We start from the raw sequence: 27,234 nt of genomic DNA on the forward strand, positions 1-27,234 counted from the left end.
GAGCATCTCTGCCTGTCCTTGGCCCTGGCGCAGCCTACCTTCCTGCATCAAAGAGTCCTGTGCTACAGATGTAGAGAACAAACGTTATGGACACCAAGGGGGGGAAAGTGGCGGGGGGTGGTGGTGGTGGGATGAATTGGGAGATTGGGATTGACATGTACACACTAATATGTATAAAATGGATAATTAATAAGAACCTGCTGTATAAAAAAATAAATAAAATAAAATTCAAAAATTCCAAAAAAAATTTTTAAATATACAGAAAAAAGAAAAGAGTCCTGTGCTTCCTCTTCTTAAAAAGGATTGGGCCAGCAATGAGGCTCTGTCCCCAGGGAATGGAAGTTAGTAATCACAGACATTTAAAATCATTTTTGAAAGGCCTGGCATTTAAAAAAAAAATTCAGTAAGTTGATATGTTGACATCAAGTGCATTCTTTCAACAACCCACACTCCACTGAGCTTAGCACCTAGTTGGCAAGAATAGCTGGTTAAAATAGGATGTCTGGGTTTGTAGTAAGCCCTAGGGCAGGCTGCTTCCTACTATAAAGCTGATCTCAGGAGTTCTGCCCCAGGCACCACACTGCTGGTCCCGCTGGAAGGAACACTGACTGCATCAGCACCCTGGAGGGGAGCGAGCTGAACCGAGGGGAGAAAGCTGGGGAACGAGACTCCATTACCCTCTCACTAATCACCAAAATCTTAGCCCTTCTTTTAAAGACTACTACACGCACAGCAGTCTTTTCACCATCTCAAATTATAACGCTGAAGGGCCTTTTTCATCCTACTCCGTTCCATTCCAGATCCTCATAACATACCTGCTCCCCCTCCCCCAGCCCCCTTTAATAATCACACTGGTTTAAAAGCGACTCTTAGGTTTAAAATGATGGACCATTTTACAAATGAGCCTGGATCCTTGTCTTCCTGGGGAGACCTGGGTTATTGGAAGTTGCTTTAATAGGACAAATTGATTCTACTTCATGAAAGTATTTGTCTATCAAATAGTTGTCCATCAAATATTTCATTGAAAATAAAATTGATTCAATGAAGGAAAGGGGTTGGTTGATATACAGAGTCTGAAAATGACCGTTATGTTTTTCCTGCAGGGATCTGGATCTGTGTTGGTTGATCGGTTTCGTAGATCTCTGCACAGCTACAGACACCATACATCATGAGTAGATGTCGTTCTGGGTTCCATCAGCTTAAGAATGATGGTCTTTCTGGTCCCACCAGAACTTAACACTGTTACCAACTTTACTGGCAGAGCAGGTTACAATGTAAGCTGCCCAGACTTTAGGTGCTGGGCTAGAGCCAGTTTTTTTGGAAAGGAATTCCTGCACACCACCTAGCAAAGACGGGTAGACGGAGCAAAGAACAGAAAGCACCAGAGGGATCTTTGCTGCCCACAGGGGCTGAAGCTCGACCTGCAGGGCTGCCCTCCGGCTGGTGGGCTCAGGCAGAGGGATGGGTAAGCCCCCTCCCTCAGAGAGATGGCCTGAGCAAAGTCCAGCAGGATCACAGAGCCATTCTCACCACAAGGACAAGCAAACAGAAGTCCCCAGCTGGGTGCTGAGGCCCAAAAACACTTAGAGGCAAATCACATGCACAGTTAGGAATCTTGCAAAATCTAAACAGGATGCAAACTGCTGAGCTTTTATTCTCCAGGAGGGGGAGAGACAATATTTTCCTAACAGGTCAAGAGTGTTGCTCAACATGTATTAAGCCCAATTCCTGGAACCACCGAGGTTGCTTACCCAGAACGCCGCTTTCCTCCGCGGGCGGGCATGGCCCCGGCCATCCTCACCTGTCCAGTGGCCGCCATGGGGGCAACGGGCAATGTCACCGATCCCGGGATGTCCGAAGCCATTTCTGCAATTCAGCAAAGATGAGAGGTTTTGTTAATGCCAGAAAATCCAGGAATAAGCAAGAAGACTGTCCGGCAGACCAAAAGCACCACCTGGGAGGAGAATCCAGGAACCTGGGTCCTGGGCCCATCATTAGTCACATGACGCAGCTGAGCCCTTCCCCTGTCTGGAAAAGGATATCCCTGGGCAGTATGCCCATACTTAGTTTAGGTGGTAAAAAAAGAGTTCGCGCAGCTAACTTAGCTTTCATAAAGAGCTCTTGTCTCCTGTCACCTGGAGGCGGGTAAGACGTTCAGGAAACCAGGCATGTGGCCAAAGCTTAAGGGGAAGGACCCCACTGCTGGTCCCAACTACTGGTAGCCCACATGGGGCCAACCCAGAGAACCAAAAGAGCCAATCCCCTGCAGCACCACCACTGATGCTCAGTCCTCACCCTGGGCATCTGTGTTCAAGCGGAAAGTCTGTTCCCCTCTCTAAATTTGGACTCAGAATCCCTGAATATAGAGCCCTGCCTGGCCCTCCATTCATGATGAGGACAGTGAGGTCCAGGGGCCTTAAAAGCATCCCTTCAGGCTGCACGGTAAGCCAGTGACAACGGCTCTCCACAGCCAGGCCTTTCTAGGAAGAGATGTTAATTTAAAGAATAAGTAGGTCTTTGTTTTTCTCTTTCTGACTTACTTCACTCTGTATGACAGACTCTAGGTGTGGTACAAATGAACCTATTTGCAGGGCAGGAATAGAGACACAAGACATAGAGAACAGACTGGTGGACACGGTGCGGGGAAGGGGAGGGTGGGATGAATTGGGAGATTAGGTTTGAGAGGAATACACTACCATGTGTAAAATAGATAGCTAGTGGGAACCTGCTGAATAGCACAGGGAGCTCAGCTCAGTGCTCTGTGATGACCTAGATGGGTGGGATGGCGGGGGTTGGGAGGGAGGTCCAAGAGAGAGGGGATATATGTATACATACAGCTGATTCACTTCATTGTACAGCAGAAACCAACACAACATTGTAAAGCAACTATACTCCAATTAAAAAAAAAAGAACGGGCAGGTCTGGCATTAGATGAGAGTACCTTTCCTGTGCATCTTTATCATAATGTATTATTGCTTATAAGCTAGAAACTTTCAGAAGCTTGTTAAGGCCAAGGTACACATCCCTAACGTCAAAGAAACCACAGTTAAAGAATTTCTCCTTCCCACTTTGTGGAGAGTTCTTGAACTCAGATGCCCTTTCCTCAGACCATTAAATGGCAAAAGCAATACTCCAGGGGCCTCTCTTATCCTGTTTATTGTTCTTGGGAATGACTTCCACAGGGCTCGATTTTCTCAGCCCAACTCTTATCCAGGGCAGAAGGGATGCAACAGTCTACGAAAATGTATTTCAGAAAGACAGTCTGGGATAAAGACAGGGATCTGGGCCCTTGTTAGTGAAGGAACGTTCGTGATGCTCCAAAGTGTTAAGTTACTGCTCTCTGCCCCCTCCCAGAAACCACGGAGGCATCTGACAGCTGATCCACAGTTATGTCCAAAGACATTGTGTTTAATAAACATAGTCTAAGGTCAACCTGAACTACTCCACTCAAAAGTTCTGTAGAAGAATTTTACAGTACTAATAAACAAAATCTTAATTTAGCTACTCCACTATGTTCACAAAAATTTGAGGGCTATTAGTTTTGTTTGTTTTTTTTAACTAATGTACACATTGGAAAGTACTCAAGGAGAAAAAAAAAATCCCTTTCTTAAAGCAATCCTCTCCTCTCTAAACAATTCCTGTACTGGATTTGTGACAGCTAGGCAGTATGAACAGCAATGACCTCATAACCTTATATCTGCCTGCTTCTGATAAGAAATCTATATTTTTTTCTGCAATGGAGGCTAAAGCACGTTAAGTCCATTAAGTCCCAAAATTAAAAGGCCAGTGCAAACATGGGCGAAAACAAAAGTTACCGCTTCCCAAAGTTAAGTCCCACAGAACATCAGGCCCTTAAGATTCTCCAGGAAAAAGGGTTGCGTGGTCAAACAGGGTAGGGAAAAGCCACACACTTATCCCCCTTCTCGAAGATTTCAATGTCCACCAAAAAACACAGTGAGAAGTCCTGATATAAGGACATTCGTTTACCTGTGACTAAGCCAGCGTATCATAAAGGTCTCTAGTGGTGGAAACTCTTAAAATGTGTTCTCTGAACAACTCATGTTCCACGTGACACTAGTTTAAGTATTTTAAAGTCAACTACCTCATTCCTGCCTTTGAGTTAAGGAAACATCAGGCTGGAGGAGATCTTCGCCATTGTCTGCAGACCTGGAAAGGCCCACCCTTTCCCTCTGTGGTCACCCTCCAGCTCGGAGGTGGGGAGTGGGGAGGAAGGAGTGGAAAACGGAATTCAATGTGCAGTTAGGAAAGAAGATGATATTTGTCCCATTTTATTTGGGGAAAACAAAGGTGCAGACGGTGAAGTTCCACAAAAACCCTGGCTATGCGGCAAGGGTTGAGGAATATGGAAAGTCCAATCCTCTCCTCAGACAGATGAGGGAAGCAAGGAAAAAGAGATTAAGTGACTTCCACAGGTGCCCATGGTGGACCAGGGGCCGGGCCAGGGGCAGGCCCAGTCTTGCTGTCACATCAGCATCTTATTCTGCTGGACTGTTTCCCATGATTAAGTTTCACTGGCCCAGAAAAAGGGCCAGCTCTGCGAGGACAGGCCCACACCAGCCTGCCTCCATCAGACCCCACTAGGTATATTCTTGTGCCCTCCAGGCTTGGTGCGAGATACCAAGTGCAAGTGGATGGGTAGACACAAGTAGTTTCTACCACAGAGAAAGTGTATGCTTCATGAAGGCCATGCGGCAGATATGCTGAGTTGGCTACAATCTTTACATGTGATATGCATGTGTCATAGAACCCGTGCACCATGGGATAAGGGGAGGGGGGCAAGGGAGCCCTATATGCAAATACATCGACATAATTTGAAAATGAGAGGCACATACGCATCTCCAGCAAAGGGGGCTACACACACAACACAGAAGGATGGCGGCTCACCATCCACAATGTCCAAAACTACCCCCTCCCCCCTCCCGCATGCAAAAAGCATTTCTAAGAAGACCTGACTCATTCTAGGTTTACGTTTTCTCCTGTAAACTGCATCTGTATATCATGTACCCGTTTCTCTACTGAGACTCAGAGGTTTTTTCTCATCTATTTGTATGATCTCTTTTTATGACAAAGATATTAGAGCTTTGCCACATTTTCTGAAAATCCTTTACAATATTTTCCCAATCTGTTGCTTGCTTTTTTAGGTTAAGAGGTTTTTTTTAATACTAGAGAAAGCTTTAAGAGGTAGAGTTTTAAGATGTATTGGTCAGCTTGGGTTGCCATAACAAAATACCACAGCTGGGGGGCCTAAACGAAAGAAATGTATTTTCTCACAGTTCTGGGACTGGGAAGTCCAAGATCAAGGTGCCAGCCAATTTGGGTGCCAGTGAGAATCCTCTTCCTGGTTTATAGACCACCTGCCCTCTGTGTCGTCACATTTTCTCTTCTTCTAAGGCCACCAATCCTAGGGTCCTACTCTTATGACCTCATTTAAACTTAATTACCTCCCATAAGCTCTAGCTTCAAATACAGTCAATGGGGGGTGGGGGGGAGTGGTACGATTAGGGCTTCAACATATGAATTTTGAGATGATACAATTCAGTCCACAGCAGAAGAAAAGCTCAACTGTCCTAACCTCATTTATTCGAGTCCTTCCTTTTCCCCATAAGTTTTTTTGATGCTCCCTCTGTTTTACATTTTATTTGTACATAGAAAATGTGTCTGTTTCTAGAATATCTATTTTCTTTTTTTGTCAATTACCCAGTTATCTATACTTGCTCTAGTATTGCACCATTATAACACACTTAGTGATGCAAGTTTCTCTCACTGCTCTTACCTTTCAGAATTATCTTTGTTCTTCTGGCTTATTCTTCCATTTAAATTTTAGAATAATTTGATTAAGATATAAAGTTTAACCTCCTTTGGAAATTAACTGGATTATCTTGAACCTACAAATTAATTTTGGACAAAAGTGACATTTTTGCAATATTTAGAATTTTCAACAAAGAATTGACATAAGCCTATAATTTACTCAAGACTTCCTTTTTAGCTCAATAAAGTCTTGCATTTTCATCATATAGATCCCCCCACTTTCTCATTCAGTTTATTTCTAGGTACTTTGTGATGTTATTATGATGTGATGTTGTGTTGTGTATTATGATCATTGCTACTAGTGTGAATGAGATCTCCTTTCCCAGATTACTTTCTGATTGGTTACTAGCTATGAAGACACTTGTGCTACAATAACTCTGTCATGCTTGATGTCAACTGATTCGACCAGCAGCTAAGATAGGTGTTGCCCTCCCCTCCCTTGCTGTTCTATGTACGTATTATGCTTTCAAAATTTGCATGCCTGGCTAAAGAGTTTCTAGGGCCATTGCCATAAGTCCTGCCATTTCACCAAATTTTTTAAATTGTTGTAATAATTCATCACTAATTCTTCTGAATTTTCTAATTTTACAAATCCTATGGGCTACAAATAATGATACCATTTTCTCACTTTAAATAGTTAAAGGTTTAGTTTCTTTTCATGTCTTATTTCACTGGCCAGAACTTCTAGAATATTCAATAATAATGAGCAATAACTGGGTAACAGAAAGGCCACAGAGCTTTGCAGTGAAACATACCTGGTTTCAAATCACAACTCAAACAGTTCCTAGCAATAATCTACTTTAAAGGATCATTTTAAAAATTAAGGATAATGTATATGAAGAGCCTAACACAGTGCCTGGGAGGGAAAAAAACTCTCAAGCAGCAATGATTAAAATTATCATGAATATGGTGATGGTAAGCAAACTTGCTTGGTCCTCGAATTTAATTGTAATGACCCACTGGTTTAAGACAAATATGCTTTATGACATCAAGGAAAACTGCTCCTATCCCATTTTCTTAGTTTTTTCAAGGAATGGATGTCTCATTTTATCAAACGCCACTGTGGTAACTAAAATAGTGTTTTAGATACGAAGCAAACCAAGTGAAAGATGCAATCGATGAGACTAAAATTCACTTTAAAGGTTAAACTTTTCTCTGATGTCTTTTAGGAGCCACTCTTAATACATTCAAATAAAAATATAAAAAACATGTCTCTCTCATCTGTAATCTATGTTCATATCTACCAATGTAATCAGCTGTCAGCCTTCTTTGGAGAAGTGACTACCTGCTCCCCAGATCTGGCAACTTTTTCATATGACTCGAATGTAAGTTACCAAAGCTCCTAGGACACCCATCCAGGAAAGGTGGCCAAAGGAAGGTCACTCCCCAGGTCAGAGGTGAGGGTCTCCAAGGCAGAGCCTGGTATTTATTTATTTATTTATTTTTTTGGCTGCGTTGGGTCTTCATTGCTGCGCTCCGGCTTTCTCTAGTTACAGCGAGCGGAGGATACTCTTCATTGCGGTGCGAGGGTTTCTCATTTGCGGTGGCTTCTCTTGTTGCAGAGCAAAGGCTCTAGGCCCATGGGCTTCAGTAGTTGGGGCCCACGGGCTCAGTAGTTGTGGCTCGCGGGCTCTAGAGTGCAGACTTAGTTGCTCTGCAGCATGTGGGATCTTCCAGACTAGGGCTCAAACCCGTGTCCCCTGCATTGGGAGGTGGATTCTTAACCACTGTGCCACCAGGGAAGTCCCAGAGCCTGGTATTATACATTTAGATGGAAAGTAGCCCCATAAGCCCATTGTTGATTTGCTCCAGGGCTTTTGAATTTCACTCCAAAAGGAAGAAAAGTGGAACCTTGACTGTAGCACTGAGCAGAGAGGAAATCGAGTCGGATACCTACTGGGTGACAATGTGGCCATGGTCATACCTTGCCCCTGGGGGTGTACATGAACACAGCCTTTGTGAAGGATGAGTTGGCAGTATGTGTCAAGAGACATTAAGTTACCCATGCCTCACAAGAGGATGCCACAGCTGTGTGTGTGTGTGTGTGTGTGTGTGTGTGTGTGTGTATGTACTTAATATATGCACAGAAAAAGACCAGAAGGCAGATACAAGTACACCAATGTGTTAAACTTGGCTATTTTTGTTGTGGGAATTATAGGTGGGTTTTATTTTCTCCTAAAAGCTCTTTTTGTTTTTGAATATACAAGGTTTTTTTCTTCAACAACACGTGTTAATTTAACATTAATCTAATGATGTGTTAATTTAATGACCACAAATAGAGAAATAAGTATTTTTAAAGGGTTTCATTGTAAGCCACAGTCGAAAGCGTATATAGCTGGAGAGCTAGAAGCAGTGAACGAATGAGACAGAGATAAAGGAAGGGGATACCTTTTTAATCACAAGAGTGTCCAACAATGGAATGGATTGGCTTAATAATAATGATAAACATCCTATACAAAAATGTGTAAAATATTTTTGTATAAAGGTAATAAGATATATGTTGAGCGCTCACTATGTCCCAGGCTCTCCACGTGTGCTTTACATCCAGCCTACAAGAGAGGTATAAAGTCAACTCATTTTACAGACGAGGGAACTTGGGCAGAGAGAGGTCAGGGCCATGCCTCGGTCACATGACTGCGAAGCAGCAGAGCGGGCTCTCGCCATTCAGCCACTCCCTGCAGGGCCCTCGCCTCTCAAGGTGCTCAGGCAGAGGCTGGGCGGCCAGCAGACCCCTTCCCCGGGTGGGGTGGGGGCAACCAGAGACGCTGTAACATCAAGACTCTAAATCACAGGCCCAGGTGGAAGCTGCGTGACATGCAGGAAATGTCCATGCTTTGGGGTCACGGGCAAGCTATTCATCACCCCTAAGCTCCAGTTTCCTCATCTATAAAAAAAGGAATATCCCCACATCATGCACAGTTACCGTGCGGATTAAGGAAGATCACTCATTTAAGACGCCTGGCAGTCTACAAGCCACAGAATGCCAAAGACTGTCAGCAACCACCAAAAGCAATGAGATTGGCATGGAAAAGAGCTTTCCTCAGAGCTTTCAGAAAGAACCAAGCCTGCTGACACTTGGATTTCAAACTTCTAGCCTCCAGACTGTGAGACAATAAATTTCTGTCGTTTAAAAAAAAATAAAGACGATTGGTAAATAAAAAATAAAAATAATAGATGCCTGGCAGAAGTTATTTCCCCTTTCCCCTTTGACTTTCCCCCAAGAAAAGAATGTTTTTTAAAGCAGACATTGTGTGTGTGAGTGGGTGTGTCTGTATTTTTACATAACCCTTGAGCAAAACTTAGCTTTTCTGTGCCTCAGTCTTCTATCTATAAAATGGGCATAATAAGAAATAGTAAATCCCTCATGAGGTTGCTATGAGGATTAAAAAAGCTAATACCCATAAAGCACTTAGAATGATGTCTGGCACATAGTAAGCGCTTCTAAGCGTTTGCTAAGTAAAACACACACACAGGCACTAACAAAACTTACGATCGTTTTCTTACTGTAAGGGATTAGGTCACTTCTGTGATTTGATTTCTATGGCTCTGTCTCACAGAAGTGCAGTAAGGGTGACAGTGGGCCACAGAAGAGGGAGGCGGCCACAGGACTGACTCCTCTGCAGCCCCACGTGCAAAATGCGCCCCAGGGTGATGCTATTACAAGGGAGACACAGGGGGCTGCCGCAGGCCCGGGCAGCCTGAGCCGCGGTCCTCGTCCTGTGCCGACCTCACACTGCCTCCCTACTGAGAGCTCTGGCTGGCCCACCCATAGCCCAGGGAGGGGTCAGCAGACAGGCCCCAAGTGTGCCTCCACCCGCTCTCCCAGGTCCCTGCAGGGCTCCACAGATGCACACCCCCCGCCCTGGACTGACGTGGACACGGCTCCCTCCTCACTACACCGTGCTCTCACCCAGGAGAGCCTCACCTGAGCAGGTGCACGTGCCCCCGTCACAGTCCTGGGACCCCACGGTCCCACACAGCCGCACACTGCCTTCAGAGGGTTCACGCAAGCCAGCAAGGGAGCCCAGAAATCCCGGATGAACCACCCGCGACCTCTCGACTCCTGTTCCCTGTGGGCGACCCAGGCGGGCACTGGCAAGGAATTCCACTGAGAGAAGCGTGGCGGTCGTGGTCCGCACCTTGACTTCCCCCGCAGTTGAGGGCTGACCACACGTAACAAGGAGAGGCTCTAGTGCCACAGAAACATGAACACATCCTACGGACCAGAACACCACGTCAACATGCAAATCAATCCTAAAAGCAGAGGAGGAATTGTCAACTGTACAAGTAAGAGTTGCCACGTGTGGGGACTTCCCTGGTGGTCCAGTGGGTAAGACTGCACGCTCCCAATGCAGGGGGCCTGGGTTCGCTCCCTAGTTGGGGAATTAGATCTCACATGTATGCCGCAACTAAGATCCCTCATGCCACAACTAAGGAGCCCACATGCCGCAAGTGAGACCCAGCACAGCCAAATAAATAAATAAAGAACATATAAATATTAAGAAAAAAAAAAAAAAAGAGTTGCCACATGTGGCAAAGTCACTGCTCCCCTTCGGGTCTCCCCTCAGGGTCTCCTCACTTCTCATTCTCCCTTCAATCCCCTGCAGTCAGGCCTTTGTCTATGTCACCCGGCTAGGGAGCTGGCATCATCACAGGGGTCTCATCTCTGCCCCCGCCCTTTTCTGTGGGGTGCAGCTGCCCGCTCCCCACCACCAGCACTCTCTCCTGGGTTGCCAGGGGCTGCATCCCCTCCCTCCCACCTCTCAGGCCCTCCTTCTCCTCTCCTTGGCCAGCTCCCCCTCCTCCACCCGGCCTCCAGGCACTTTCACCACTCCCTCTTCTCTGTTCTCCCTCCAGGTGAACCCATTCAAGCACCGGCATCAGTACCACTTCTGTGCTGATGATTCCCAAATCCAGTTCTCAAGTCCTGCTGTCACGTCCTAAAGGTCTCTCCGTCCTCTGGGTTCTCTGCTGGCCTATCGCAGGGCCTCCTCCCTTGGTCTCTCTGCATCTACTCTCCCACTGTTCGCACAGGAGTCAGCTGACCAGTCCACCTCTTACTTCTCTCCTCTAGCGGCTTCTCTTTGCTCTCAGCACAAATGTGGAGTTCCCTGCAACGATCAGCCAGTTCTTGTGTGGTCAGGCTGCTGTCCACCTCTCCTGCCCACCTCTTCGGCTCTGGCCACCCTGCCCTATCAGTCTTATGAACACACTGTGTTCCCTCCCACCTCAGGGCCTTTGCACATGCTGTGTCCTGTGGTCAGAAAGCCCTCTTCCATCTCTTCACCAAGTTAACTCCTAAGAGTCATTGAGATTCAGCTCAAACATCACTTTTCCAAGGAAGCCTGTCCTTGGCCAATCCCTTTCCCTCCCATTCTAGGTCTGGTCCCTGGTGATTCATTCTTACTGTACCTGTACTTCTCCTGTGAATGAATGAAGGTCACAGCGGTCCAGATGACAGAAAACAGGGCCTGAATGATGGAGCCGCCCAGAGGGCATTCAGGAGGAAGGAGATGATGTTACTGCCTCAAAATACACGATGTGTCACCGTCAGGGCCCAGAAAGGAAGACTCTAAAAAGCCTTGGTCACCTGATCCTCCTACACTGAGACTGCACGGGGCAAAAAATTTCGGGAGGAGGAAGAAAAATATGGTTGGTTCGGTTGCATATTTACATCTACCACACCATACACTTGATATATGGGGACTCTGCAGCAAAGGAGAGGTGTGATCGCTTACACCTTCCTCTGTCCATTTATTCAGAGGGTCACGCGCTAAATAGGCGTCTGGTTCTAGTCTGGCTTCATTACTATGCGACTCAGTTTCCCCATCTATTCTCCAACTAAGAAATGGGGTTAATCAGGACATCCCTTCCTTCTGCAGAAGCTGCTGTAAGAAAATGGGGCCTGTTTCAATTACACACAGCATTTGCTAAGCTCTGATTTTGAGCCAGGAGCTGTGCTACAAGCTGGTCAGTCAGAGATGGAAAGACCCCATCCTGCCGCTGACAGGTTCAGTCTTGAGTGTGATGGAGACCCAGAGCCAGGTAATTTCATACTGAGAGCTGTGTGCTGTGCAAGAGACTGGACACTGGGTGGTGGGAAGGACCAGGAAGATCCAAGAAGGCTTCCTGGAGGAGGCCACACCTGTGCTATCCTGGCAATGGACTGCAAACGCTTCAGGGAGGAATGAAGCACGATATAAAAGATGCCCTTTTCCTAAATGTATTCCTTTGATTGCTCCAGAATTTATGAACAGACTCATTCATGCCCCTGCTTGGAGGGGCATGCCCTCTTGTTCATGTCCAGTCACTGGAGCTTTCTGGCCTTTTACCCCAACTGCAGCTCCCAACAGGATCTAGAATTATTCCCCCACCTCAAATGCAACCGTCTTGTATAGCTCCTTGCTCAGGATCCCTGGTCATAACCAATGACAAATGCACAAATAGACAGAAATCTCTCCATCTACAGCAGTCCCACCCCAAATGCCAGTATTGCCTCCAACCCAGGAAATGTTGTTTCCCGTTACACACAGGGATGGAATGACTGCCTGCCCTTACACAAAGTTGCAGGTTTTCAGCTCATTTCAACTGCAGTACAAGCTGAGGCTTTTGAAAGCTTCACCGGAATACAGAAAACAGATCTAGCTTACAATGCAGCATCTAGCTAAGGACTATTTCACATTTCAAATGCAGACACAGTGTATAGAATTCCTAAAATACAGTATAGGGAGCAAAAACCTGGGGAAAAATGTGAAACTTGAGAGCATTACAGATGAAAAGAACATGAGGAAATGAAAAAACATTTTGTTCCCTCCCCCACTATTTCATGTGAATCTAAATAAGAAAAATATCCCTTGATCTTCACACTGCAAAAAAATGTTACTGACATGCAAACTCTCACAAAACAATGACATAATATTTTAATAACCGTTCAAATAAACAAAACCCAAAAGGGTCTCTCCATGGTTGGGAGGGAGTGAGGGACAGCTACCCAAAGAAAAACACTCTCTTCACTATTCATTTCTCTTAGAACAATTCTTTTCACAGAAAGCACATCAAATATCACAGCCATACCTTTTCAGAGGGATTAAACAAAGATCTTTCTTCCTTGTGACCAGCACCTTCTTGGGAGAATCTGTTATCCGTGTAGAAGAAATGTCAGAAACCTCTGGGAGGAAATGAGCTGCATTTGTATTCCGCTCAGAAAATGTCATCACAGATCTGTTTACCTTAACTGTGGACCATGATTCAGCCGTGACAACTGTCTTGCATACTGATCAATTTATTTGCAGCAAAATTTCTAATGTTAACTGCTTAGGTTCTGAAAAATTGGTGACTTGGATTTCTTGTGCAACCACAAGGTATGCTGAAATCTCTAGATTGTTATCAAAACATTTCAGGCAGAGATGAAAAAGGATTCCTCCTGATGTGCAAGGGAGAAAGGGTCCCTTCCACTTCTGGAAGGAAGGCAGGGCACATGACTCCCAAAGGCCCTCCATAGGGTGGGATTTTTGTAGCACAAGGTACAGAAAAATCATTAGACCGAGAGCCAGGGGACTCTGACCCCAGGTCCTTGCTAGACTTTAACCAGCCGTGTATCGTCTGTAAGGCAGCCCTCATCCAAAGCCGGGCTGGGTGGGGGTCTCTGCAGCAGGGCAGGAGGTGGTAGACATGGGAAGAGACGGCCAGTGGACCCAGGAAAGGAGGAAGAGGCCAGGTCCTTCCTCCATCAGCTGGTGTCTCCCTCCTGGACACAGAGCCCTGGCTGTGGGCCTGAGTCACTCCTAGCCAGCAGGCAGGTTTGGCATTAGGGAACTGGAAGCAGTCCCAGGGCAGCCTGGGGAGATGCCCTCCCACCTCAGCTAGCAATGCTGGCTTACGCAGAGCCCTGCTCCCTGGCCCGAGTGGGCAGTGCTGTGCCCTTTGGAACACGGACACTGCACCAGAGCCCACTAGGGCGTCAGCACCTGTATTCCCACTAGGGTCCAAGCCCACCCTCGTGGCTGAAGGCCCTGCATCCCTGCCTTGAACTTTATAAAAAGGGTAAAACACACAGACCCAAGAAGAAGACGGGCAACCAACAGTTCCAGAGGAAGAAAGGTAGGGAGGTTACTGATGAGGTTACGATTCTGGCGGAAGACAGGAAGAGTGAGCTCCACACTCAATCTGGCCGCCTTCCGGGACATGACAGACAAAGGCCCACATATATAACCACAACGGGGCCTCCACCACGAATTGTCCCATGCTTGAGTCAAATACGACAGCCAGAGATCATCAGAGGGAAGTGGGTCTCGTCTGTCAGGCAGAAGACAGGCCAGGTCACCTGGGTTGTAGGCTCGGGGTCTGTCAGTGGACAGGCTGCCCTTGAGAGGGTCTTAGAGGGATCCTCAGTTAAAACCCAGGCTGTGGTTGAAGGAAACTCCTTGAGGCAGGAGGACACATGAAACTGTCTTCAAATACATGAGAGACCTTCCTGTATGAAACAGAAGAGGCCAGTTCTCGATCATTGCCAAGGTCTTGGCACGGCGGCCAAGGATATGAAGGGTAAGGGAAGAAATGAATGACTCACATGCGCGCTGACTGTCCAAATACAGTTTGAAGTTGAAAAGAAACCAAATGAACTAAAACGTCTGACATAAAGTGAAAAGCTAATAAATTATGGAATACCCACACAGATAAAAATCACTCAGCCATTAAATATCATGATTTCAAAGAATAATGTTACAGGAAAATGCTAAGGGTACATTAATAGAGCGCAGGATACAAAAGCTTAGAGGCAAACATATATCTGTCAGGGATCCATCAAAATTCAGCTTCAGTCACAGTATTTGCCCTGCTTCTGAACGAATGCCTCGACCTTTGAAAGGACGAGCAGTGGAATACCCATTTCAGGATCGTTTCTGGCATCCCTGAACTTGTGGGTAATCAATGACCCTACAATCACATGGGTCACCATCGTTATCTACATCTATAGTATATCAACAGCAATCCCAAAACAAGGCATGCCACACAAACTTACTGTTCAAGTCTGAATATTCACTTTCAAACGTAAATAGGCATTCTAGACGAACTAAGATTGAAAAGCTCCTTATATATATGTTTCAATTCTCCCTATCAGATGGTTTATAAATATATTGTTGTAGGAGTATAATGTGTGATAATTCACTGCCATAGGCTGAAAGCTATTAATTTTACGTGCAAAACCAATTATTAAGAATTTTCAAATACTTAAATGTAAGAGAAAATGGGGAAATAATACAAATATTAAAGGAGAATGCATTAGCTTGCTGCCTTTAGGAAGACTATTATATCCTTTTTGAGCTAAGATGTCTATAGAACCATAAATAATAATACAAAGCAGAATAAAAGAGATTATCAGAGTATGCTGTAATTAATATCTTTTTTTAAGAGATTTTGAAAGACTGCTTTTTTTAAATTAATTAATTTATTTATTTATTTTTGGCTGCGTTGGGTCTTTGTTGCTGCACGTGGGCTTTCTCTAGTTGCAGCGAGCGGGGGCTACTCTTCGTTGTGGTGCATGGGGTTCTCATTGTGGTGGCTTCTCTTGTTGCAGAGCACAGGCTCTAGGCACGTGGGCTTCAGTAGTTGTGGCACACTTGCTCAGTAGTTGTGGCTCATGGGCTTAGTTGCTCCGCGGCATGTGGGATCTTCCCGGACCAGGGCTCAAACCCATGTCCCCTGCATTGGCAGGCAGATTCTTAACCACTGCACCACCAGGGAAGCCCTGTAATTAATATCTTTGTGGAGTTGTCTGGTATATGTACTGGCCTTCATAGCAATAAACTGTCAAGATTTTTAATTTTTATAATTTATTTGTTTAGGCCATGCATCTTTCAAGAAAAATTCTTATTTGGAAGTTTTCATATCTGTACAAGGGTGAATTAATAGCCAGCTTTGTCAACTTTGCTACCTCAAAACTGCACGAGAGAAAACCTTCAAAATCAAGTACATCAAGCTGATCTAGAGGAAATCATCATCAATCTAGATGCAATTAAGAAAACAAAGAGAAAAAAGAGGAAATGTTATGGAAATATGAAGTCCCCCTGATACCTCTCATTCCTCCCCCAAACTCAACTGCAAACGAACATCTATTTAGTATCACCGACTGCAGCATGATGAACACAGGAGCAATCAGCCGTGAACAGTGCCCATATATTATTGAGTCAGATGTCAACCTTTTACAATGTAACTACTAGTAATAAATAATAATAAAATAGTAATAAAACCTACTTTTGTAAAATGTCTGGCTTTCATTCAACGATGGTGATATTCAGCTCCAGCCTCAAACACAACCAAACGTTGACTTTGATGCTCAGACATTCAGCATTAGGTCCAATGGATTTAATTCAATGCACCTCTAATACACACATACAGTAGAGAAAGATTCTGTGTGTGTGTGTATGTGTGTGTGTGTCTTGAGGTCAATACACTAAAAAGGGGACAAAGCTATATTTGAATGGTCAGATTACCTGTGATTTTTATTTCCCACTTACCATTTTCTGTATCTCTAAGTTGTTACAATTTAGAATACAGTACTCTTATGATGGGGGTACAATGCAAGTGGTTGATTTGAAAATGAAGGAGCAGGCGCGGGATACTGGACCCGTGGGCAGGCTGCTTGGGAACTCAGAGCACAGAGCTGGGAAGTGGAACAGAGGCCGACAGGTGGGAAGTCGGGCAGCACCTACAGCTGAGCAAGCTCGCCCCGGAGGAAGGGGAAGGGGTGGTGGGCGGGAAGGGGGCGCGGCTCCAAGATGAAGTACCTGCTGAGCCCCACAGCAGGGCTGTGAGAGAAGCATCCCCATCCCCGTTTCCCAGGTGAGATAGTATTTACTCTCTTCTGATGAGAACAGTAGTAAATGTACGTGGTAAACGATCTGAAATATTCAGGAAAGTGGAAAGAATGGGGAGATGAGGCCAGACAAGAGGACAGGATAAAAACAGGACAAGAGAAACAGAGAAGGTGAGACTCCAGCCAAGAGATACTGGAAAAGTAGTCATTCGAGGTGAGGGGCGTGCTGCCGGCAGCTCAGAAGCCGGAACGAGGGACAGCGGTGGCCAGAGACCTGGGCATGTTCCTCCTGCCCCTCATCCCCCACCCCAGTCTATGGCTTCTCGATGCCTGTGGGCAGTGAGGAGCTTCCCTGCACACACAGGGGGCCGGTTATTCCAGTCGGTACCATTCAGAACCAGGACCTGGTCCTGAACTCCTCACAGCCGTGCCCGCCTCTCAAACACACCCCGACGCTTACCTAGCACTTGCCAGGTCCCAGGCACAGTGTAGGCGGTGAATACAGAGAAAGGGAAGAGGGAGCCCGGTAAGGTGAGGGAAGAAGGACCAGCAAAGAGCCCAGGACACGTGGCTGTGTGAGAAGTGACGCACAGGTAAGTTCACAGAGCTCCGGGAACTGGAGGTGTCAGCACGCCCAAACCGCAAGCAGCAACACGTGGGAAGGGTCCAGAGGCTCTGGAGGCAGTGAGCTGGTGGACTCGTGGTGAACACTGTCCAACCAGTAAGCGACGGACAAAGCGAGTCAGACTAGAGTCTCAGAGATACCGTGGCCTTATCAATTCTCATCCAAACAGGGACACTTTTGACAGAGAGTGGGACATGTATTAAACCAGACCGCATGCAGCTGTGTGTGGACTCCAGGTCCTGGATGCCACAGTGAAAGTGGTGGGTAACATCTCTGGCGCCAGGACCCATATACCATGAAGCAAACACACCCCCACCAGGACACTAGATGGTTAATGATTGGGGGATGTGGGTCACCTGGGAATACCACTGCCGCGTTTAGACTCCCCGAACCACCCAGCAAACAAGACTTCCGTACATTCACTCAAAGCCTAAGGAGGCGGCACTGTGATGGAGACCCTCGGAGGCACGGGGTGGAAGCAAGATCATGCTGTTACAATCTGTCATTTGCTGAGCATGGGTCTCTAGTCCCTGAGGGCAGGGAGCAGTGTCTATTCATTTTTCTTAGGGACTCGACACATCTTTCAACGACTACCATGCTTTCCTTGTTGTCATGTTTGAGATGACCTGGGTCCCATAGAACAAGGTTCCTGGAAGCCTTGCTGAATGCTCAGATCCCACCTGCTCTTCTGAGTGATTTACCCACCTGTTATAGACTGCTTTGTGTCCCCCCGAAATTCGTATGTTGAAACCCTAATCCCAGTGGAATGGTATTTGGAGGTGGGGCCTTTGGGAGGTCATTAGGTCCTAAGGATGGGGCCCTCATGATGGAATTAGTTTCTTTGTAAGTAGAGACAGGAGAGAGCTTGCTTCCTCTCCCTGTCTCTCTGCTCCCAGCCATGAGGACACAGCAAGAGGGCATCCATCTGCAAACAGAAAGAGGCCAGCACCTTGATCTTGGACTTCCCAGCCTCCAGAACCGTCAGAAATAAATGTTTGCTGTTTAAGCCGCTGGTCTATGGTATTCTTGTTATAGCAGTTTGAACAGTCTAAAACACCACCTCTGGCCTGAAAGTCAACAAGAAACAGAGTGCTTGTCTGGTGAGAAGTTGGGACTTCAGCTACAGCTGGCTCACCCAGGCTGGATGAAGCCCCCGCCATGTCCTCGGGTAAAGACAGGAGGGGAAAGCTCTATAATGGTGAGAGCTGGGCAGAGACAGGGAAGGACGAAGGAAGGGGGTGACTTGGGTGAAGACAGTGGAGGTTTCCTGGACACCTGGATGGAGGTCATTTGCTCACTGGTGCAGAGCATCATAGATGGGATGCCCAGGCCACTCAATACACATATTTCACGTGAATGAATGAATGGGTGGAGGAATTAATTTTACTCTGAGTGCTGCTCCAAGGGGCACATAAAAGGTTCTCAATTATTCAGGTGCAAAATCAGTGCCAAGTAACCAATGGCAGTTTGGAAGCCGTCTCTGGAGCCCACACACCACCCGTGTCTGACCCGGTAACGACCTTGGATAGAGTATCCTTATGACTGTCCTGCCCGATCCAGGTGGAGGGAGAGAGGGGAGGAAGCAGGCCCGAGACGGAGGAGTGTGGTGAGAAAGACACACAGGAGGCACTGCTGTTTGGATTGGGAGGAAGTGGAATGGATGAGAAGGGGGGGAAAGGGAGGACTGGGAACCCACAGTGAAAGGAAGCCAGTTCAAAAGCCTGCATGGCCTCTGCTCAGCAGCACCGGGCCCTGCTGCCCCCAAAGCAAGAGGACCAGACAGTGGCTCTTGTTGGGGGGGGCGGTTCCTATGCCCTGAATCTGGGAGCCTAAGGGTTCCTGAACACTGAAAACCAAAATATAAAGGAGCAAGTGCTACAGCCCAGAGACGGAGGAAGCCCAGGGGGAGAGCTGGCAGCTGGGCATCTGAGAAAAGCGGCCTGGAGGTAAATGGAGGAGGGAGGACACGGAGGGCCAGGAGGAGCCATGCTGGTCACCTGCTGTGTCTGCAGACACTAAGGGATGGGGAGCTCTCTGGAAAGTGGGCTTTGGGGAGTGTAAAAGTCGTCCAGGGAGGGATGGGCATGAGTGGGTGAACAGACCCACTGGTACCAGCAGCTCACCTGCAGGTAGAGTCCAGGTGGGGCCTCACGGGAGAAGGACTTGGAAAGAATCAAGGAGAAGGTGGCCTTGGACGTTCCCACCTGCTATGTGCTCTCTCCACCCGCCACCTCGCACCCAGGACTTAAGAAAAAGTCATGACTTACTTCACTCTGAATGACAGTCTCTAGGTCCATCAGAGTGAAGTAAGTCAGAAAGAGAAAAACAAATACCGTATGCTAACACATATATATGGAATCTAAAAAAAAAAATGGTTATGAAGAACCTAGGGGCAAGACGGGAATAAAGATGCAGATGTAGAGAATGGACTTGAGGATACGGGGAGGGGAAGAGTAAGCTGGGACAAAGTGAGAGAGTGGCATGGACATATATACACTACCAAATGTAAAACAGATAGCTAGTGGGAAGCAGCCGCATAGCACAGGGAGATCAGCTCAGTGCTTTGTGACCACATAGAGGGGTGGGATAGGGAGGGTGGGAGGGAGGGAGATGCAAGAGGGAAGAGATATGGGGACATATGTATACGTATAACTGATTCACTTTGTTATAAAGCAGAAACTAACACACCATTGTAAAGCAATTATACTCCAATAAAGATGTTAAAAAAAAAAAAGAAAAAGTCATGAAAAATCTCCTTGAGGGTACCACTTTTTCTCTCTCTAATCTAAGCTCGGGGTTTCCTGCCTCCTTACCTCCACCGTCCTGCTCCTGTACATTTCCTCCCCTCTCCTCTACCTCCCCCCCTCCCTGCACTCCTGCTCCATTACTGCCCCCCCCCTTGAGCCCCTCCCTCTCTACCCCTTGTCAATTTTCTCTTGACCCCTCCCCCTCTGTCCCTTGCTTGCTGGTCCCACTTCTCAGCCCTTTGACATCTCTGATTCCTGCCAACCCTCTACCTCTCCCCCACACAAAAGCACATGCACTCCTTCACCTAAACTCTCTCTTTCTGAGGTCCCTCTGCCCTGGTATTGTCCCTCGGGACTCTATCTCTGGCTTCAAGTTTTCAGGTGCGGTCACATGCGACTGTGTGACTCCACACAGAGATTAATGTCAATGAGGCAAACTTTCCATAGGAAAACACAGCAGAGAAAGGCAATATTGTTACACACCCTCAAGTCTATAGACGTCCAGTGTCATGCTGTCGCCTGGGGAAGGACCAGCGTTTCTCATTCAGGAAATCTTGTCAAACAGGAACAAAAAAAATAAGAACGCTTCTCATTCTTTAAATGCAATTCTTTCTTTAAATGCAATTCTTCTCATTCGTTAAATGCCTTTACTTGAAAAGGAAGAAAAAAAACGGGAACACACCCCACAAAAAGTTGATTAAGGAAATCATTATCCTTCCAGAGATATAAAATCTCCTTTGAAAAGTTTTATGAAACAAAGTGGTTTCCTTGTTGAATATATTCCTTGATGAATGTAATTCATCCATCATGCGAGAAATACGTTGTGCATTCAGTTTTAAACAGTGAGTTACTCTACAAATACAAAATATGCAAAAGAGTAACAATGTTTACATGCAAGGCATTAAAATCAGTTTTCTTTTCAAAGTTATTACTGTATTGTTTTTGTGCTCCTTGGTACCAAAAACCAAATGGATTTGTTCCCCGTGGCCCAATTTCTGCCAGGACCCTGATACTTGAAGGGAGGAGTGGGTGAGCTCCTGGAGAAGGAGCTACTGAGGTTTCCTAGAACCATGGAAAGCTTGGGCTGGAGAGGCCTTCAAAGATCATGAGACCACACTCTCTGGTTATAGATGAAGACCCCAGGCTCCAAGAGCTCATGGGAACATCGCTCTGTGTCTCAGAGGCTCTGGCCCAAGCAGGAAAGTCCCCCTCAGTCCAGACCATCTAAGCCAGAGGTCGGCACACTTCTTCCGTGAGGGGTCAGGGAGTAGATATTTCGGGCTTTGCAGGCCACGGTTTCTGTGGCAACTACTCATCTCTGAGGTTATGGTCCCAAAGCAGCCATAGATGGTATGTAAATGAGTGGGTTTGGCTCTGTGCCAATTTATCAACTGATATTTGAATTTCATATAATTTTCACATTTTGTAATATTCTTCTTCTGTGGGCTTTTTTCCCCAACCATTTAAAAATGTAAAAATCATTCTTAGCTTGTGGGCCATAGAAAAATAGGGGGCAGGCCAGATGTCGTCCATCAGCCACTATTTGCAACCTCTGGTCTAAGCAAATGAGCCCAAGTCTCCTGCCAAAGCAGGTCCCAGGAGAAGCTGAGGAATCTTCTACCTCTAATGCAGCTGACGGCGGGCAAGGCATTGCCCTTCCACTGTGCCCCAGAGATGCAGGCGAACAGCAGCAAGTGTGTGTATTTCATCACGGTCCACACCCAAAAGAGTAGTAGTTAGATGGGAAACATATGTTGCATTTTTACCTATTGAGAAAACCCCCAATCTCTGAGGCTGAGCTCCCAGGAGGGTTCCACCGAGTCAAACCCTCACAAGGTCTGTGGTCAGTTTCATCAGGCCACCTGAGAAGGGGACCGGGGCCACCACACCTGGACTTGTCCCCGAGGCACAGGAGAGGCCCAGGCAGAGATCAAGGGGTGGCTGGTCATTTCAGAGAGCTGCTTCTACTGCTTGGCCTCCTGCAAGATGATCCCCACCAGCAGGCCACCCAAGCATGGCCAGAGAGGGCTTCAGCCTCTGGGTGATCTTTCAAGGAGGATGAGGGATGCAGAGCCTGCCCTTGGCACCAAGACAGGAGCTCCTGTTGCCAGCAGGAGCTGCCAACAGCAGTGCAGGCAATGAGAGAAGGCCGCAGAGACCTGCAGAAGCAGCTGGGAGCGGGAACAACAGCTCGGGCTGCGGGCTGAGAAACAGCTGACTGGCTTGCAGAACCAGGGTCCCTGCAGTAAGCAGTGGCACTGTCCTGGCCACGAGGCCTGAGGGGAAAACGCACAAGGGGAGGACAGGAGAAGATGAAGCAACAGAGAGAGAGGAATCGGGCCTGGCCTGCAAGAAGCACCGGCCAAGCTGCTTCCGCCCGTCCCCACCCATAGCCCCGATGAGGGACGGTCCTGAAACGGGCGTTCTGGGAGGAGGCGCAGAGCAGCCAGGGCCCCTCCGTGCCACCTTCAGGATCCTGAAGGAAGCCCCGCAGCTACCGGGGAAAGGAAAGGCCAAGGGGCTTTCAGAGGAAAGGTGCTGGCGGGACGAGGGCCTCGGGAAGACTGCCCTGGAGATGGGGGGCGGGGGAGGGCTGGGGCTGGTATCCCTGTGACCAGGACATGGGCAGGAGCAGCGGCCATAAAGACTCCATGCAACCCATCATAACCCTGCTGTTCCCGGCAACCCACCTGTCGGAAGAGAGCCAGGGCCTCTGGAAGGAGACCTTGCGGAGCAGGCAGACGGCCTGCTAGTCGCAGGGCCTGGGCTGCTGACTTTGCAGGGACAATTCGGGGTTTGAGTCCTGGTTTTGTTGCTGCCTTTACAGTAAGTCCCCTACATACAAACAAGTTCCGTTCCGAGAGCGCATTCGTAAGTCCAACAAAGTTAGGTACCCAACTAACACAACTGGCTGTATAGTACTGTACTGTAATAGGTTTATAATATTTTCACACAAATAATACATAAAAAAGAAACACAAAAAATAAAAGAAACATTTTTAATCTTACAGTACATTACCTTGAAAAGTACAGTAGTACCAGTTACATCACTGCTGCTTTTATGCTTGCTTCTGGACATCCTGGGCTTGAAATAAAGATACTGTACTACTGTACTCTATACAGTAGTGTAAAGTACACGAAAGCACAACCACTTGTAGAGGATACACGCACGTGACAATGTTCGCCAGACACGTGAACTAACTTACGTGACTGGATGTGCGAATGCACATTCGCATCTTTGAAAGTTCGCAACTTGAAGGTACGTATGTAGGGGACTTACTGCATTGGAGGGATGGGGTGGTGGCGACAGGTGATGGTTGTTTTTCTTCAGAAGAATTCCACTGCACGGTTGCCCTGACTGTTGCCCACTGCCCCATGGCGGGAGGTCAGGGGGGCGGGGGGTGTGATACTGGATCCTGGTGAAGGATATCAATGAAGGTGAGCAGAGTGTCGGCTGGTGGAAAACTCCCCTAGGACATGGTCTGGGGCAGGAGAATGTGGGATTCATCCCTGTGCACGCACCACCCGGGACAGGGCCCAGCACAGAGTGGGGCAGACTGAGCTCGTGGGTGAGCTGACCAGGGAAAGCTGCACAGGCTTCCCCGGGCACACCGTCCTCCCCCCACCCAAGGTCCGGACAGGCTGCCTAAGTGACTGCTTTCAAGCGTCTGGCGGTGGGGAGGGGGGGGAAGGGGGGGAGGATATTATGACCCTCATTCCCACATTCCCAATCCTGATGATTTCTCTGTGTCACTAAAGCTAAAGAGACCATCCGAGCAGAGCAAAACCCCAAGGTCACAACCAATATCCTTGAAGCATCAGGCAGATCCAGCCCTTCAAAGACATCAGGAGAAGGGTATGGAGAAGCCAGGAAGGAGAGCCTGAAGCCATTTACATGTCAAATCTGAGACTGGCGGTGGTGGCACCTGGAGTCCTCTGGGCTCTGTCTCGTCTGGGCTTGTTCTTCCTGGCTCCTGCGTATCCCAAGAGGGAACACACCCAGGGAGCTTTTGGAGGGGAAGAACTTTGACTTAGGAGCTCTGCTATGGGTTTGACTGGTTTGACCATACGAATGACACATAGCTGACCTTTCCATTTTCCCACGGGTCTACCTTAGATCCAGGGTCTGGAAGGAAACTGGCCAGCATGGCTGGGGGACAGGGGAGAAGAGAGGCTGGTTGGGCCTGGGAAGTGGGGAGACCACCTAGATCTCAGAGCCGGGACCACACACATCGTCATACGACCTGTTGACTCATCTTAGAGGGTGAAAGCCCAGTCACAGCTATGGTATCGAGTCAGAAGGCCTAGGAAGCCATGGTGGTACCAGGAACAGTAGCTCTCATCCTGGGGAGGAGACCTGAATGGCAAGAGAACCCTTCTGAGGGGATGAAAAGATCCCGATGACGGCTGGTGGTCCCTCACCGGCTGCCCTGTTGGCACTTCTCAGAGGGACAGTGATGTCCTGTGGATGTGACTCCAAGGGGGGCAGAGTAGGGAAAAGGACGAGATGCCAGGCAGGGGTGCAGGGGTGTTTCTGCCGCCTCCTAGGACAGAATGGTGGTCGTGACCCTGGCTGGCACGAGAAAGGGCCTGGCTTTCTTGACTGGGCGGAGGCTCTGCTGGGAACTTCGACCCAGCAGTATTAGGCCACAGCATCCCTTGGTTCTGAAAAGCTGGGTCAGTCAAGTTCATTTCCTCTGCTTTCTATCTTAAGAGGAGGCTTGGAATATAGAAAAGCCATTCTGAGAAGAAAGAACCTTCTGGTGACTTACACTGTATCAAGTAAACCCTCCATATTTTCCAGGCCACTTCCTGGCATGAAGGATGTGTCAAATAAACATTGAGGGTTAAGTTCATTACACGTCACAAAATTATTTTTGTCTATTTCTAGATCCAGGGGCCAGATGTGGATATGAGCAGATGACAGAGAATGAAAGTTGGGAATTGCATATCAAAGGGATAACGTTCACTTTGAACCGACAGTGGTTCTCTGCTTCCTCAGAATCCTCTGCATCTCTCTTCCAAAAGAGAACGGAATTTGCTCCCATTAAACTGAAAACCTGCTTTGTGAAGGCATGTGTCAGCGACATGGGACACAAAGCTTAGGGTCTTGGTTCTGCCAGTTCCTCCTCTGTGTGACCTGGACCCTCCTTCAGTACCACTTTCCACATTAATCAACTGAGAGCACTTTAGCGGACAGTGGTTTCACGCAGCCGAGATAATCCCTGCACAGTTGCGGTATAAGGTAGAACACAATGCTGAGGCTGGAACACGAGAACATCCAGGTCCCTTCTTTGCTCACTTGTGAAGCTGGGTGAGCCACACTCTGACCCACCCCCACTGCATCTGTAAATGATGCAACCCATGTACTCATGCCTCATGAGATAACGTCCAATAAATGGTTAGTAGGTCAATATGGCAACGCACATACGAGTACGGCTCACACTGCTCAGCAGTTTCCCTAGCGTCCGCTGAGTCTGTGCACAGACGTGGTCAGGGTGAACCATTCCCCAGCGCTGCCTCCTGTAGGGTTGGAGGAAAGCACCCAGATCTTGGGCCTCTGGCCCACAATGAGTGTTCCACTCAGTCATTCGACGAGTACAGTCCTTATTATGCAAATATCAGTGGTGTTTAAGTGCCTGTACTCAGCCCGCATGTCAATACAATAGACAAGCAGAGACTGCCCTTCACCATCATCAGGACCAGCTGCTGAGGGTGGGTGATCTAACCATAAATGCCAGAGAGACACGGCGAGGCAGAGCGGGGCTGGCCGGGCAGGAGGAAGGGAAGCTGGATGCAGACTGTAAGCCCTCAGATGACAGGAACAAGGAGGAATTAGAGTAGAACTGAAAGGTAGCAGAGAACTTTCCAAGAGCCGGGACTGTCTAAATGCCTTATAAATGAACAAGTCACCCAGCATGCACCAAGCAGGGCCTGGGGTGGGGGGCTATCGGGCCATGGCTTTATCATAGGGATCCCTGCTGTGACTACAGGGTTAAAATAAATGGCCTGTATCTTCCTAAGACGTATGACTACATGATCTTCAACTACTTGGCAATAACGTACGGACTAGAGGTTCCACGGTTAACCTCAATCTTTATATTCTAAAACGGAACTCAGTTTTTCCTTCCCGAACCATCTGGTAAGCTGACTTCCATTCTTTCCATCAGCAGAACCTCACTTGTTTTCAATCTTGAGGCTCAAAACTCCCTGCTTTCCTTCCATTAAGGTTTTCTAGGCAGCCAACTTCTATCAGGTACCATGCCAGGCACTGCCGCAAACTCAAAATTGAGTGGGATGGTCCCATACAGGCTCAATTTGAGCTGTGAACAAAGAAGTAATTTTTAAATGTCTTAGGAGAGAGGGAGGCAGGGACACAGAGCACACAAGCTCAGGTCTCAGCAGGAAGAGCCTCAGTCACAGAGCCCATACCTCGCAGGCCTGGTGCCCCTGCTCACTGCCCTTCCTGACGTCTGTTTCTTCTCACTTTTCCCACCCGAGTTTACGACCTTACTGCCCCAAACACGGGTCACTACAACAAGCATCTAACAAAAATAGTTCTGTGCTAGTGCTACGGACTGAATTGTGTCCCCATCAGAAGTCACATGTTGAAGCCTTAAAACCTAATGTGATGGTAGTCAGAGGTAGGCCTCTGGGAGGTGGTGAGGTTTAGCTGAGACCTTGGGGGTGAAGGTCCCACGATGAGACCAGTGCCCTTATGACAAACACCAGAGAGCTTGCTTCCCCCCTCTCGCTACCACGTGAGGACACAGCAAGAAGGGGGCCATCTACAAGCCAGACAGTGAGCTCCCGTCAGGAACCAAACGGGAGAGCACCTTGATCTTGGACTTCCCAGCCTCCAAACTGTGAGAAAATGAATATCTGTTGTTGAAGCCACCTGGTCTGTGGTATTTCGTTATGGTAGCCCAAGCGAATACAGTTGGTCAACAGCACCTAGTCAAAAAGAATGCCTTTCGTTTGTGAAAGGTGTTCTAAACAATTTAACCAGGTTAAGAGTAGTGAAAACTTTTTTCCTCTCTCTGTCATGGACACCGAGGGAAAACAACCCAATGAATGATGACCACACCCTTGTGTTAACCAAGTCTTCCCTTTCCTTGGCCCTGCCCCCTCCTAGGTAGTGGCCTTGGGAGAAAGGGGCCATTAAGAAGTTGGGTTTTGCTCTGATGGAAAGAAGGTCAAGGGGAGCTGAATTCTGATGGC

The 27,234-nt window shown here is 47.6% G+C and overlaps 1 protein-coding gene across 10 annotated transcripts in view; it reads right to left on the minus strand.

Annotated features, from left to right (window-relative positions):
• ARNT2 (aryl hydrocarbon receptor nuclear translocator 2) overlaps positions 1-27,234 on the minus strand; it is a 201,601-nt gene that overhangs the window by 145,997 nt on the left and 28,370 nt on the right. For all 10 annotated transcript variants that reach the window (XM_082388503.1, XM_082388504.1, XM_082388505.1 and 7 more), the window contains one exon: positions 1,752-1,866. In XM_082388503.1, the coding sequence (XP_082244629.1) occupies positions 1,752-1,866 (115 nt within the window). The remainder of the gene's footprint in view (positions 1-1,751; positions 1,867-27,234) is intronic.

Source organism: Balaenoptera borealis (genome assembly GCF_965194805.1).
Source record: "Balaenoptera borealis genome assembly, chromosome: 3".
In the NCBI taxonomy this organism is placed as follows: domain Eukaryota; kingdom Metazoa; phylum Chordata; class Mammalia; order Artiodactyla; family Balaenopteridae; genus Balaenoptera; species Balaenoptera borealis.